At 44.6% G+C, this 15,748-nt stretch overlaps 1 protein-coding gene across 1 annotated transcript; it reads left to right on the forward strand.

The window, feature by feature from the left end:
- Positions 1 to 7,476: 7,476 nt before the first annotated feature.
- On the forward strand, positions 7,477 to 15,154 carry LOC121875809 (coiled-coil domain-containing protein 86-like). Its single transcript, XM_042380502.1, has 2 exons — positions 7,477 to 7,590; positions 14,702 to 15,154. Exons 1-2 carry the CDS (start codon positions 7,477 to 7,479, stop codon positions 15,152 to 15,154), a joined length of 567 nt encoding a protein of 188 aa, XP_042236436.1.
- The last annotated feature ends 594 nt before the right edge of the window (positions 15,155 to 15,748 follow it).

Raw genomic sequence — 15,748 nt, forward strand, 5'->3', positions numbered from 1 at the left:
ACTCAAAAAATTATCTTCACACACACACACACACACACACACACACACCTCTGCATACAACATCAATCTTCATTACCGTCTCTCTTATCTCTGTCTCTCTGTCTCTCAAGTCATGGAATTCAAGTATCTGTTACACATCTCTCTCGATCTTAAAATGAGAGAGAGAGAGAGAGAGAGAGAGAGAGAGAGAGAGAGAGAGAGAGAGAGAGACACACACACGGACACAAAAGATTTACCTAAGTTACCCCTTTTCCTGTTTTCTTTTTTTACTTACCAACAATAAACGACATACCTTGACATCTCCACTACTTCCACACTACTTAACACAACACTAAAGTACATTCAATCACGGGGATATTCTACACTTCCCTTCATGAATAACTTGGTGATTTTATTCATTAATTTAATTTACTCCTACATAATAGACCACCAGTCGTTATGTTAAGCAGTGAATTGGTGTGTCAGAGAATGACTTTGGGTCGATATAGTGGCCCTGACAGGTGTGGTTGGCCATTTGAGGGCATTTAGTGGCCATGACAGGTGTGGATGGCCATTTGAGGGAGTGTAGTGGCCCCTGACAGGTGTGGTTGGCCATTTGAGGGCATTTAGTGGCCATGACAGGTGTGGATGGTCATTTGAGGGAGGTGTAGTGGCCCTGACAGGTGTGGTTGGCCATTTGAGGGCATTTAGTGGCCATGACAGGTGTGGTTGGCCATTTGAGGGCATTTAGTGCCATGACAGGTGTGGGGCCATTTGAGGAAGTGTAGTGGCATGACAGGTGTGATGGCCATTGAGGCATTTAGTGGCCATGACAGGTGGTTGGCTATTTGAGGGAGTGTGTGCTATGACAGGTGTGGTTGGCCATTTGAGGAGTGTAGTGGCCATGACAGGTGTGGATGGCCAATTTGAGTGAGTGTAGTGGCCATGATGAACGGTATACCCGCTAATATGAGTATAACAGATTAACAGTATATTCTGGTATAACATAACAAATTAACAGTATATCTGAGGCCAGGACATAACAGTATACTCGCTGACATGTTATAATATGCCTCAGTAAACCTGATAATTATTTCCACCTCTCTCTCTCTCTCTCTTTGAACCAGGAAGACAGGGGGAGGAAGAGGGGTAATAACAACAAGAAGAAGAGGAGGAGGAGGAATAAAGAGAAGGCATAAGAAGAAGAGGAAGAAGAAGAAAAAGAAGAATTGGTGAAGGAGGAAGAGGAACACGGCTAAAAACAACATAACATCAATCTCTTCTTTCTTCCTTCCTTCCTTCCTTCCTTCCTTCCTTCCCCAGCACACAATCACGACCACCTTCCATATAAACTTTCGCACTCTGAAGACAAGTTCCCGCACGCACACACACGCACACGCACACACACAGGTGAGATACAGCAGGTTAGGTTAGGTTAGGTTAGTGAGTTAAAGCACTTGATGATGAGTCTATCTGACTTACACATATGAGTCCTTCCTTACTCCTTCCCTCATCCTTCCTTTTCTCATCCTCACTCTCCTACCACTCCATCTCATCTCCTCATCCTCTCCTCAACACTCACCTCCCTCCTCCCTCACTCACTAGATGGCCCAAGGGCTGTCTCCTCACCCAAGGTCTGAGAGAGAGAGAGAGAGAGGAGAGAGAGAGAGAGAGAGAGGATTCTAGTCCTTATTGTCAATATGTTTTGGTAACCTTAAACACTGCAGATATATATATTAAGATTATCATTATTGTGTGTGTGTGTGTGTGTGTGTGTGTGTGTGTGTAAAACCTGATCTCACTAAAAACCGTAGTTATGCATTTCTTTCGTTTGTTTTATGTACAGAATATCTTCTCGTATTATAAATTCGTCACACACACACACACACACACACACACACACACACACACACACACACACACACACACACACACACACACACACACACCCACACACACAGAGCAATCGGGAGGAGGAATAGTTTGTTTACATACGAGGCGCCAGGCAGTCTAGTCCAACACTATTTTGGCGGGAAGAAGCAATGTTTACTATAGTCAGCTGATGCCTCCTCCTCCTCCTCCTCCTAGCGATTGACTTTCATATATGTTCAGTTGATTAAACCTCACGACACGGTGTTGGCTTGACGACCTCCTCCTCCGTGTAGGTGGAAGAAAAAGTTCGTGATGATGGGGTCGTTAAAGAGGTACTTTCTGGATAAATGAACCGTTAATTAGGTAGGATAGGGTGGGGGTTCGGGTCGGGTTCGGGTTGAGTTCGGTGGGGTTCGGTCGGGTTCGGTGGGGTGAGGTTCAATAAGGAGGAAAAAAAGAAGAGTTTTTCCCGCGCCGACGACTTTTGCGCGGTAAAAACTGGATGTCTTAATGGCGCGCTTTGTATAACTTCGTCTGGATCGTGTGTAAGAACTCGATCGTGGTGTTGTGTTGGTGTTAACGAGTCTCCCAGATGATTGGTCCACGTTGAGGAGGCTTCTGAAGGGCTTGAGCGCTTGTTAGTAGGTGATACGAGTTATGTTATCATAATAAGAAGCCTGCTGATAACACCTTACATGAGTGGTACATATTTACGACAAGCTTTGATTCTTGATATCGTGTTTACAATGGTCTTTGTAGTTTGCCTTTACTGATAATAACTCGGAAGAATAACACAATTAATATTAAGTAATCTTGGTGATTATTGATGTTTGTAAGAAGTATTAGGAGAATTAAATCAACGTAAAATAAAACATACAAGGTTTAAAAAGACATATAATTGCCTTTTACTCACAATACGATAGTCTTTGGGTCACCTGAATATTAGCACCTCAGTTTATTTCACCTTAAAAAATAACCTAACCTAACCTAACCAAGCCTAACCTAACCTAACCTAACCTAACCTAACATAACATAACATAACCTAACCTAGCCTAACATAACATAACCTAACCTAACCCTCAGTCCTCCCAGGTAACAATAGGGTGATTAATCTTCAGGTGATGCCAATCCTTTGATGAAATTCCTTTCGTCTCGTGTTGAAGTCTTTTAGTATGAACAGGTACATCTACTAATTAAAAAAAGGTGTACCATAATAAAAAATAGCACAGGTACACACGGCAGGTAAGGTGAGCTAAGTCAACACTCCAGGTGCTTCTTTAAACACTCGTCAGGTTAATTATTATAGACCTAGGACATTTCACACACACACACACACACACACACACACACACACACACACACACACACACACACACACACACCTGGACCACTAAAGCAGAAATTACACCTCAGGAGAAAACTTGTCACCTTTAACAAAAAAACACGACGATCTTTTACGGAAATTACAGCCCAAACAGCAGGTTACAGAAGGACAGGTTATATCAGGGCAGGTTACAGCAGGACAGGTTACATCAGGCAGCAGGACAGGTTATATCAGGGCAGGTTACAGCAGGACAGGTTACATCAGGGCAGGCTACAGCAGGACAGGTTACATCAGGGCAGGTTACAGCAGGACAGGTTACATCAGGGCAGGTTACAGCAACAAGAATTCAGAAGCTACAGTAAGGTTACACGTCACAAAGCCTTTGGCCAGAGCTTCAACACAGACTCGGAGGATTTTAACATTGTGTCAGCCTTACAAGATCGCAGCAAGGTGTCACTACTTAACACACCTGGGGAGAACACCTTGAGACGGACAGGTGTGGTGGTGAGGAGCTTGAACCTTCCTTATTAGTGTGGTGGAGTTACTTGGATGACCTTGGATGACATTGGATGACCCTGAATGACATAAAGTACCTTGGATGAAATGACCCTGAATGACAAGACATTGAATGACCCTGAATGACATAAAGTACCTTGGATGACATTGGATGACCTGGAATGATATTGGACAATACTAGATAAAATTGGATGACTCTGGATGACATTGGATGACCCTGATGATAAATAAGAAATTAGAAGAAAGGCCAAAAACGTGTATGAATCAAGTCCGACCAAATATCGAATGGGCCCCAGTCTTAATAGGCCCCAACCTAACCTAACCTAACCTAACCTAACCTAACCTAACCCAATATTTATGACTTGTTGCCCATCGTAATTATTATTATTATTATTATTATTATTATTTTACTGTTACTAATACAACTGCTACTACCACTACTCATTATTATTACACACACACACACACACACACACACACACACACACACACACACACACACACACACACACACACACGCAACATTTACATAATCAAATAATTACACTAACAGCCCCCATCATCTCGTCAACAAAGTGAGTTTTACTGTGTTATTGAACCCTAGACGAGCTGACGTCACGAACCTTCCCAACTCGTGTTTGTGTTACTGATTACAAAGTCTTATTTACGGATTATGAAGCCTTATTACTGATTACAAAGTCTTATTTACGGATTATGAAGCCTATACTGATTACAAAGTCTTATTATAATTTTAAAGTATATTATCATAAGTTATTTATAGTTCTAAGTCAATAATAATAATAAATAATAATAATAATAATAATAATAATAATAATAATAATAATAATAATAATAATAATAACTAATGCACACACACACACACACACACACACACACACACACACACACACACACACACACACACACACACACACACACTAAAACATTCTAATTCTTAATAATGAAGATGTGAACTGTATGTGTGTGTGTGTGTGTGTGTGTGTGTGTGTGTGTGTGTGTGTGTGTGTGTGCAGCTTTAATTCTCTCTCAGATATACAGATAGTATACTTGACTGTCTGCTTGATGGATGGCATAGAAGCCTACACACACAGTATACTTTTTTTTATCCTTCGCGTTGTATTATGTTTGAGGAGCAACTTGTGGTTGAGGTTACAAGCACTTTTTACAAGCACGAGGTTACCATGAAAGATACACAAGCACACACTACAAGCACTTGGCACAAGGAGGCTATAGGCACTTCAGGTAAAAGGCTACACAAGCATTCCTACAAGTATAAGACTACAATCACGAGACTACAAGCACAAGGCGACAAGAACATGACTACAAGCACTCCTTCAATGATAAAACTACAAGCACGCAACTTAACGAAGCTACACAAACACAACAAACACATTACTTAACAAGAACTACAAGCACACCATTTAACAAGCACTACAAGCACTTAACACAGCAGGAATCAACAAGCAAAAACACAACACAAGCATTACAAGCACTCCACACCCGGGTTACGACAAGTCCAGTTCTTCCCCTCAGAGAACAAGTTACTCCTGAATCTAATTTGCATAATCAGAACACGTGATTATTTTGTATGACTGTGTGCGTGCGTGTATGAATGTGTGTGTGTATTAGTGTATCATATTGTGTGTGTGAGTGTATGAGTCTGTGTACTATTGCATGATTCTGTGTATAATTGGTGTGTGATTTTGTATGTATGTATTAGGGAGGAGGAGGATGAGGGAGGAGGAGGATGAGGGTGGAGGAGGATAAGGAGGAGGAGGATAAGGGTGGGAGGAGGATGAGGGAGGAGGAGGATGAGAGGAGGAGGATGAGGAGGAGGAGGAAGGAGGAGGAGGATGAGGAGGAGGAGGATGAGGGAGGAGGAGGATGAGGAGGAGGAGGATGAGGGAGGAGGAGGATGAGGGAGGAGGAGGATGAGGGGAGGTGTGCGTGTGTAAATAATTTTTCCTTCAATACACGTGACAAGAAGTTGGGAGGAGGTGACGACCACACACACACACACACACACACACACACACACACACACACACTGCCCTCACATCATTATCAATCACCCTCTTAACTACCGTAACAGCTGTTCTCTGATATAGTCGTTATCCTCGTCGACTCCACAAGCCAGCATCACACTTCACCAGTTAGGAGTCATCTTTCTCTAACAACATAACAAGCACTCAACCCCATGTGTGAGAGAGGAGGAGAGAGAGGAAATTATATCAACACAGGTAAAAGGCAACACCTGGAGGCACACACACCTGTCCTAGAGATGGTATCAGGACGACCATACGACCCCATAGGGACCCTCCCCCATCCCCCACCCCACCCCTCCCCATTCCACTTCTACCCCTCCTACCTCATTATCCCCCCTCCATCATCTCCCCACCTCCTTCTCTCCCTCTCCCAAACACCTCCCAATAATGTCTCCTTCTCTCCCTCTTCCTTCCCACATTCTCTTCCACTATCCCTCCACACCTCCCATAATCCCATGTAAGAGTCTGTTAATGCACAGTAAAGTTCTCCAGTACCAGCTTAAGACGCATCGTTTATGTATTTCTAAGCTTCAGGCGTTACTGAGCTTAAACTCCCCCACGCAATACCATCTGTTATCTTGTCCCCTGTTTATCTCTGTTTATTCTCCTGTTAACTTATTCCCGTTAATCTGTTTATTTTTTCTGTTAGCTTCCACCTCTCTCTCTCTTCTTCTCTCTCATACACCACCACCACCACCACCATCAACACCTACCTGTTTTACCTGTAATTATCTCACCTACACCTGTAATACCCTCACTACCAAGCTATTGACTCCAAACTTCCTCCTTCAAGTCCCACAGAATGAACCTCTCAAGACCTTAATGTGATTTGGTCGTTAATGGGTCAAAAAAGGTCATCCAATGTCATTCAGTGTTGTCCAATGTCATTCCAGGTCATCCAATGTCATCCAGTGTTGTCCAATATCATTCCAGGTCATCCAATGTCATCCAGTGTTGTCCAATATCATTCCGGGTCATCTAGTATCATCCAAGGTCACCCTATTCAAGGTCAAAAGGTAAAAGGTTAGAGGTCATTTAGTATAGTTTTAAAGGTGATTTGATGGTTAGATTAAATTTAGGTTTGTGTTGATTGGGGGGTTGACTTATGTATACCATTGTTTGTATACCTGTACTGTCTAGGTATAATAAAAGAGAGAGAAAAAAGAGAGAGAGAGAGAGAGAGAGAGAGAGAGAGAGAGAGAGAGAGAGAGAGAGAGACTCATCATCAAGTTAGTAGCACTAATTTCCCCGAGGTGTGACCCAGCCCCTATGCAGTTGTGTGGAGTTGTGGCGGCGAGGGCGTGGAGGGCGGGAAGGGGGCGAGGGCATGGAGGGTGGAAGGGGCGTGGAGGGTATGGAGGGCATGGAAGGGGCGGAGGGCGTGGAAGGCATGGTAGGGGGGTGGAGGGCGTGGAAGGCAAGTGGGAGGGCATGGAGGGTGCAAGGGGCGTGGAAGGGGAAGGGGCGTAGGGGTGGAGGGTGGGAAGGGGGCGTAGAGGGCATGGAGGGCGGGAAGGGGGGTGGAGGGCGGAAGGGAAGGCATGGAAGGGGCGTGGAGGGCATGGAGGGCGTGAAGGGGTGGAGGGCGTGGAAGGGGGGGAGGGCGTGGAAGGGGGCGTGGAGGGCGTGGAAGGGGCGTGGAGGGCGGGAAGGGGCGTGGAGGGCGGAGGGCTTGGAGGGTATGGAGGGCATGGAAGAGGGCGTGGAGGGCGGGAAGGCATGGAAGGGGCGGAGGGCATGGAAGAGGGCGTGGAGAGCGTGGAAGGCATGGAAGGGGGCGTGGAGGGCGTGGAAGGGGTAGCGGTGGGTGTAGAGAAGGCGAGGGTTGAGGAAGTAATGGGAGAGAGAGAGAGAGAGAGAGAGAGAGAGAGAGAGAGAGAGAGAGAGAGAGAGAGAGAGAGCACAGGTAGTCGAAACAATCACACAAAAATATAATTACTCAGGAAATCTAACGCAACAATGCTCAGGTAAACATCACAGGTAGCCAGGTAAATAAGCACAGGTATCTAGGTAAATAAGCACAGGTAGCCGGGTAATCAACACACTCCCTTGGGCGCACAGGTAGTGGGGACATACATCATACTCAGGTGTCTTATAAAAGGTGTTGTGTACTAATTACCAACACCGTGTAATTAAGATACATTAATTAGTGTTTTTTTCCAAGGTGAGGATTACCTGCGGGTTACTTCACACTTAATGCTCGTGGGAAAAAAATGTAGATTACTTCTGACATTTATTAAGAGTAATGATTGTTATTAGTCTTTTTGTAATGATAAATGATTTTAATTACGAAAAAGCTTTATAAATTGGGCTTATATTATACATTGAATGGTTTTATTACTACTACTACTACTACTACTGCTACTATTACTACTACTACTACTACTACCACATGAACCAAACACCCTTCACTAGATGTTAACAATTCACAACATAATATTTACCATACATTATATAGCTGTGAACATCAACACCTGAGAAAATGAACTCAAACATTTGTAAACATTTTTGTAACAAATAAACTTCCCACACTGACAATGTTCATTAATAAACATTTTTTTTACAACACACGAATAATATAAATGTTCTATCAATGCTTTTCTGTAAACATTTCTCACTAAAATTCTTATAACTAAACATTTCTTATAAAAAAATTAACTTATAAACACTTCAACACTAAAAATGACCACATGTAAACAATTCGACTCTAAAAATGCCCAACTGTAAACACAAACAAGAAAAAAGATCAACTGTAAACAAGACCCCCTGAAAAATCCCAATTGTAAACACCAAAACAATAAAAATTATCCAAGTGTAAACAAAACATCAACAACTGTAAACACAATAATAATACAAATACACCCAACTGTAAACACTGCCCAAGTAAACAATAGCCAGTAGACAAAACATTTATCCACGTGACAACATTTCAACAAAGACAAACTCTCCTCATCTTCTCCACACACACACACACACACACACACACACACACACACACACACACACCAGCTGTCGGGTAGTTTTTTGTCACTCTTGTCTGCCAGAACATAAGAACTGGGTCATAGAACCACTCCTACTAGCAGAACCACTCCTACTAGCAGAACCACTCAACTAGCAGCACCTACTCAAACCACTCCTACTAGCAGAACCACTCCTACTACAGAACCATACTAGCAGAACCACTCCTACTAGCAGAACCACTCCTACTAGCAGAACCACTCCTACTAGCAGAACCACTCCTACTAGCAGAACCACTCCTACTAGCAGAACACTCCTACTAGCAGAACCACTCCTACTGCAGAACCACTCCTACTAGCAGAACCACTCCCTACTAGCAGAACCACCTCCTACCCAGAACCACTCCTACTAGCAGAACCACTCCTACTAGCAGAACCACTCAAACCATTAGCAGAACCACTCCTACTAGCAGAACCACTCTACTAACACCACTCCTAATAGCACCACCCCTGCTACTAGTACCACTCCTACTAGCAGCACCGCAATCAGTAACAAATTGAGTGGAAGCATAACTACTAGCACCACTACCACCACTACCACCACCAGCACCACAACACATCATCATTATCACCATCACCACTACAACCACCACCACCACCACCATAGCACCACTACCACCACCACCACTACCACCACCACATACACCCCATGCACCATAGCACCACTATACATGGTCGGTGTGGCAGAAATGTGTGCTTCAAGATTGAATTAGTTTCAGTAGGTGGGCGGCCTCATTACTGAAGATTACCTGTGCACCCGGCTGCCGCCACCATCCCCACCAGTCTCCTCACTCACCCCCAGCTGGAGAGAGAAAGGAAAAGGAAAATAAGTTGGTGAGCAGAAAACACACACACACACACACACACACACACACACACACACACACACACACACACACACACACACACACACACACACACACACACACACACACACACACACACACACAGTTTGATCACCATAAAAGCACATGACGTCTACATGACCACTCGGGTCCTGACAATGTATACATACGGTCCCTCATGACTGTTAATGACCATTCACAGTCATGCATAGTGGGGGGAGGGGTCAGGACAGTGGTAGCCTGACTGACTTGTGTGGACCTAACCTGACCTGACCTGACCTAACCTGACCTGACCAAACAGATATTATAAAGCTAGCAGGATGAGTTTTCCTATGTGTGACAACTCTCACTCTCTCACCACCGTACCGTCACAGGAATATAGTTGAGACAGAGTAAATATTATCAAGGCAAGATTTTATTTCCCAGGAGTAGTTATATATTTATTGGCCCAGGATGAACGACGCCAAGCTTGTATCATGTGAATAACCCTCATACATACATACATAAATACATACAAACTACTTACCTACATACCTACATACATACATGCATACATACATACGCCTAGAGAAAACACAGGTCTCTCTCTCTCTCTCTCGGCTCTACTCCCTGACCCCACCTGGACATGATTCATCCTTCACCTTGACCTCACACTCGAGTTACTGCCCTCAAGGTCAACCTCCAGGGATCAAACCTCACTTTAGACTCTCAAACGAATTGGACTGACCTAAACTACGAGTATTTATCGCTATTGCAGTTTTATATATCGTTATTATCGCTATACAGTATATCGTTATTATCGCTATATATCGTTATTATCGCTATTTATCGCTATTGTCGTCCTACATATCACTATTATCACTATATATCGCTAATATAACCCTCACTATTTATCGCTCTATATCGCCGTGTTATTTGTTATAAATCCGCGGTCAAATAGAATACCCAGACAGTATATATTATGCAACAAATATTAACATTACATTAACATAACTGCCTGGAATATTTTTAACTGCCTGGCATATTTTTAGCATATAACCTAACCTAACCTACACACCAGCCACCCCACACACCAGTCACCCCACACACCAGCCACCCACACACCAGCCACACCCCACACACCTGCCACCCCCACACACCAGTCCCCCCACACACCAGTCCCCCCACACACCAGTCACCCCACACACCAGTCACCCCCACACACCAGTCACCCCCACACACCAGCCACCCCACACCAGCCACCCCACACACCAGCCACCCCCACACACCAGTCACCCCACACACCAGTCACCCCCACACACCAGTCACCCCACACACCTGCCACCCCCCACACACCAGTCACCCCCACACACCAGTCACCCCCACACACCAGTCACCCCACACACCAGTCACCCCACACACCTGCCACCCACAACCCTTTACCAAACCCAAATACACTGACTGTGTCTCGAGTCGGTAGTCACAACTTAAAATTTAATTATTCTTTACTAGTTTTATTATTATCTATTATACAACATCTATTTATCATCTATTCATTATATTAATTCTGCCTCGCCTACACCTGCGTCTTACCTGGCTAATTAATTAATCAGCCTCAGAACCTAGTCGGGTCACCTGTCCTGGGGGTTAATTTTTGACGACCTTCGTTATAATCAATACTAAATTGTTCACCTGAAGAGTAGGCTAACCTAACCTAACCTAACCTAACCACCATTAACACATGAACAGGTAATTATAGCTCATACAATTAACTGGTCAGGAAAGAATTATTTATTTAATGTAATGTGTAAAATTTGCTAAGCCCAGCGGCACCAGAGAGAGAGAGACCAACATTACCTCCTAAATATGTAATCAACGTGTCCAATTATCTTACCTGCCGACAGCTTTACTGCTCCACGTTAGTTAAACATATTTCTATTTTAATTATACAACAATGAAGCTCACATATTTGTATACTGTTTGTGAATGTTTGGAATACTTGGTGATTTGTGTGTGTGTGTGTGTGTGTGTGTGTGTGTGTATTGATATTTGATCTACACACACACACACACACACACTAATTCATTTGCATGTTTTATACCAACTCAGTGTCTTTATTTTGTATGTATGTATGTATGTATGTATGTATGTATGTATGTATGTATGTATGTATGTATGTATAGCCAGGATATACACACATGCAACACCTGGATAAATAAGAGCCGTACCATCTCAGCATAGTTCTTGGCTGGGACTGTGAGAGGTACCTGTCTCTACCTGTACCTGTATCTCTACCTCTACCTGTATCTTTAGCTGTACCTGTATCTCTACCTGTACCTGTATCTCTACCTGTACCTGTATCTCTACCTGTATCTCTACCTGTACCTGTATCTCTACCTGTACCTGTATCTCTACCTGTATCTGCACGTAGCTTTACAGAACATAAATGCAATATTATGTAGCAATAACAGACACACATACTAATTAGTGCTGTTTGTGTAACGTCAACAATACGAAATTTATGTACCTGTAATTACTGTAGGCTGTAGTCTCCATTATAACTTGCCATTGTTACCGAATAATAATAGTAATAATAATAATAGCAATAACAATAATAATAATGATAATAATAATAATAATAATAATAATAATAATAATAATAATAATAATAATAAAAATAGCAATACCTGTACATTCTAATCTTATCAACTTTACACCACCACAAACAACAAACCGAATTCAATAACATAACACGTAACACATTAATAACAGCACACCTTTACCGATAACAGAACACAGGTAAAAATAATACCACTAAATTAATGTACTTCTGTTTATCACCACAGTTCAATAATTCACAAATATTTATCAATCGTTCTTGGACATTTTCTTATTTTTTTTTTTAGAACTTCAATAAATATAAAACAAATGACCTTTTTTTTTTTTAATGTTTAGCTTAAAATATTATCGTTTTTTTTTCTTCATGACCCGTATATATACTGTGACCTTTTCTTCTTAGATTTTTATAGCGAAATGTTGCACAAAAATGGCGTTTTCTTGATGTGTATATAGTGTATGGAATATAGGTCGTTTGGTGGCACTAGAGGGGAAGGAGGAGATGGGAGATGGGGGAAAGGGTGGAGAGGAAGAAAGGGAGGAAAGAAGGTGGAAGGGAGGAAGAGGGAGTAAAAGTGTGGGTCATTACTGCACAGGTAGGAGTATTGACAGGTAAGTGACACTGTTTGTATACACTGAGAGAACCTTTGGAGGGAATGCTGGGATAATATTTACTTATACCCGTCGCTGTGTTGAGACCCCGTGTCGACCACACCATCTACCACGGACCACCACCATCGACCACATCATCGACTACCCACCACTGGACCACACCATCGACTACAATCCAAAGAGACACCCCTCCACCACTACCATCACGGACGACCCCACCACTACCATAACGGACCCCCTCCACCACTACCACCACGGACGACCCCTCACCACCACCATCACGGACGACCCTCCACCACCACCACGGACGACCCCTCCACCACCCACCACCACGAACGACCCCTCCCACGGACGACCCCTCCACCACTACCATCACGGACGACCCCTCCACCACCACCACGGACGACCCCTCCACCACTACCATCACGGACGGCCCCCCTCCACCACCACCACGGACGACCCTCCACCACCACCACGGACGACCCCTCCACCACCACCACCACGGACGCCCCTCCACCACCATCACGGACGGCCCCCTCCCACCACCACGGACGACCCCTCCACCACTACCACCACGGACGACCCCTCCACCACCACCACGGACACCCCCTCCACCACTACCACCACGGACGCCCCCCTCCACCACCAGAATACAGGTAAGCATGGCCATCAACACAGGTGTAAGGTCTTAACTTCTCTCCTCTCTGTACACACACACACACACACACACACACACACACACACACACACACACATACATACACCTATAAGTATACCTTGGCGTTAATACAACCTCAACACACAGGTAACTCAATGCTTACCTGTGATCCCAATAAACCTGACTCTAACACCTCTGACACTTTACAATCACTCACATTAAACGGATCCAAGACGAACTTATTTTTTTACAAACATTTAATCTACCTATGTGTAAATCTTCCTCATTCACAATGATTAAACACAATGTTCTGGCAGTGTAATGTAATTAACGTATCACCTGACTCGTACACCTGTCGGCACAAGAGACAGACTGACGTGTCATTATCAATCGAACTTTGAGGGAATATCTTTCCAGACTAGCGTTAATTAGTATCAGATGACAGCAATGACGAATCCTAGCAGTGTCTACAGGTGTGAACTGGTTCTTGACATTTGCATACACGAGAGAGAGAGAGAGAGAGAGATGACATCCCCATTAATTTGCTTTCCTATCGACCTAACCTAACCTAACCTAACCTAACCTAACCTAACCTAACCTAACCTAACCTAACCTAACCCAACAATATTAAAGTTCAAGGTATATTTTTGGTATCTAATTTGCATACTGATGTGTGTGTGGAGCAGAAGAGCTTCACGTACAGGTAAATGGACATAATAATCTTCTTGTTTATTAATATCACATGAAATGATGTTAGCAGTAATGGCTGTGTGTATGTTTTGATTATCTTACTTAATTGTTTAGATTGTTTTGGTAATTTATTTTGTTTTCTTGCTTATTTGCTTATTAATTTTACTTATTGGATTATTTTACCTAATTGTTGACCTTGAAAAAATGTAAACAAATAAACAAGGCGGCAAACAATAAAGTGATTCTGTTTGCTGATGCACTTGACAACTGTAAACAATATGAGGAGGAAAAGACAGTCATCACAACCTTCCCAGTGGAAAGTTGAGTTGTTTATAGTTGTTTACATCAACATAAACAAGAGGTAAAAACAAGTGTGTGGGTGGTAAGAGAGTTGTTTGAGAGGTTCCTGATGGTGGTAATGTGGTCATTGTTTCACCAAACACATACACAGTCAGTCAGCTCCTGCACCACACTGTCCCCCACACACTGTCAGCCCTGTCCCACACTGTCCTGCACCACACTGTCAGCCTGTCACACTGTCAGCCTCTGCACCATTATCAGCCCCTACACCACACTGTCAGCCCCTGCACCACACTGTCAGCCCTGCACCACACTGTCAGCCCTGCACCACACTGTCAGCCCTGCACCGCACTGTCAGCCCTGCACCACTGTCGCCCTGCACCACACTGTCAGCCCCTGCACCACACTGTCAGCCCCTGCACCACACTGTCAGCCCCTGCACCGCACTGTCAGCCCTGCATCACACTGTCAGCCCTGCCACCATCAGCCCCTGTCCCACACTGTCAGCCCTGCACCACACTGTCAGCCCCTGCCCCACACTGTCAGCCCCTGCCCCACTGTCAGCCCTGCACCACACTGTCAGCCCCTGCACCACACTGTCAGCCCCTGCACCACACTGTCAGACCCTGTCCCACACTGTCAGCCCCTGCCACACTGTCAGCTCCTGCACCACACTGTAGCTCCTGCACCACACTGTCAGCCCCTGCCACTGTCAGCTCTGCCACACTGTCAGCCCCTGCACCACACTGTCAACCCTTGCCACCTGTCAGCCCCTGTCCCACACTGTCAGCCCCTGCACCACACTGTCAGCCCTGCACCACTGTCAGCCCTGCATACCGTGTGGGTCAGGATGAAAAAACACCGCTTAGCACGTCTCACACACACACACACACACACACACACACACACACACACACACACACACACACACACACACACAGAGGACGCGCACATAAAACCATTTAGTTCCGGAACAAACAGATGGTGAGTATATTTGCAGAAATGTCTCAATGTTTACAGTGGGAACGCGGCGGGAACTCACCGCCAGCCGCCACCATCAGCACAGCCGCCACTACCACAGCCGCTACCACCACCACTACCACCACAGCCGCTACCACCACTACCACAGCCACCACCACCACCACAGCCGCTACCACCACCACCACAGCCGCTACCACCACCACCACAGCCGCTACCACCACCACTACCACCACCACCACAGCCGCTACCACCACTACCACAGCCGCTACCACCACCACCACAGCCGCTACCAC

This window comes from Homarus americanus, unplaced genomic scaffold (assembly GCF_018991925.1).
Source record: "Homarus americanus isolate GMGI-L3 unplaced genomic scaffold, GMGI_Hamer_2.0 scaffold15966, whole genome shotgun sequence".
Lineage (NCBI taxonomy): Eukaryota > Metazoa > Arthropoda > Malacostraca > Decapoda > Nephropidae > Homarus > Homarus americanus.

Bases quoted from the DNA above. Each gene is read 5' to 3' on its own strand.
- LOC121875809 (XM_042380502.1), top strand. From the start codon at position 7,477: ATGGAAGGGGCGGAGGGCATGGAAGAGGGCGTGGAGAGCGTGGAAGGC. The intron at 7,591-14,701 runs GTAATGGGAGAG...CCACACTGTCAG, and splicing joins AGAAGGCGAGGGTTGAGGAA to CCTGTCACACTGTCAGCCTC.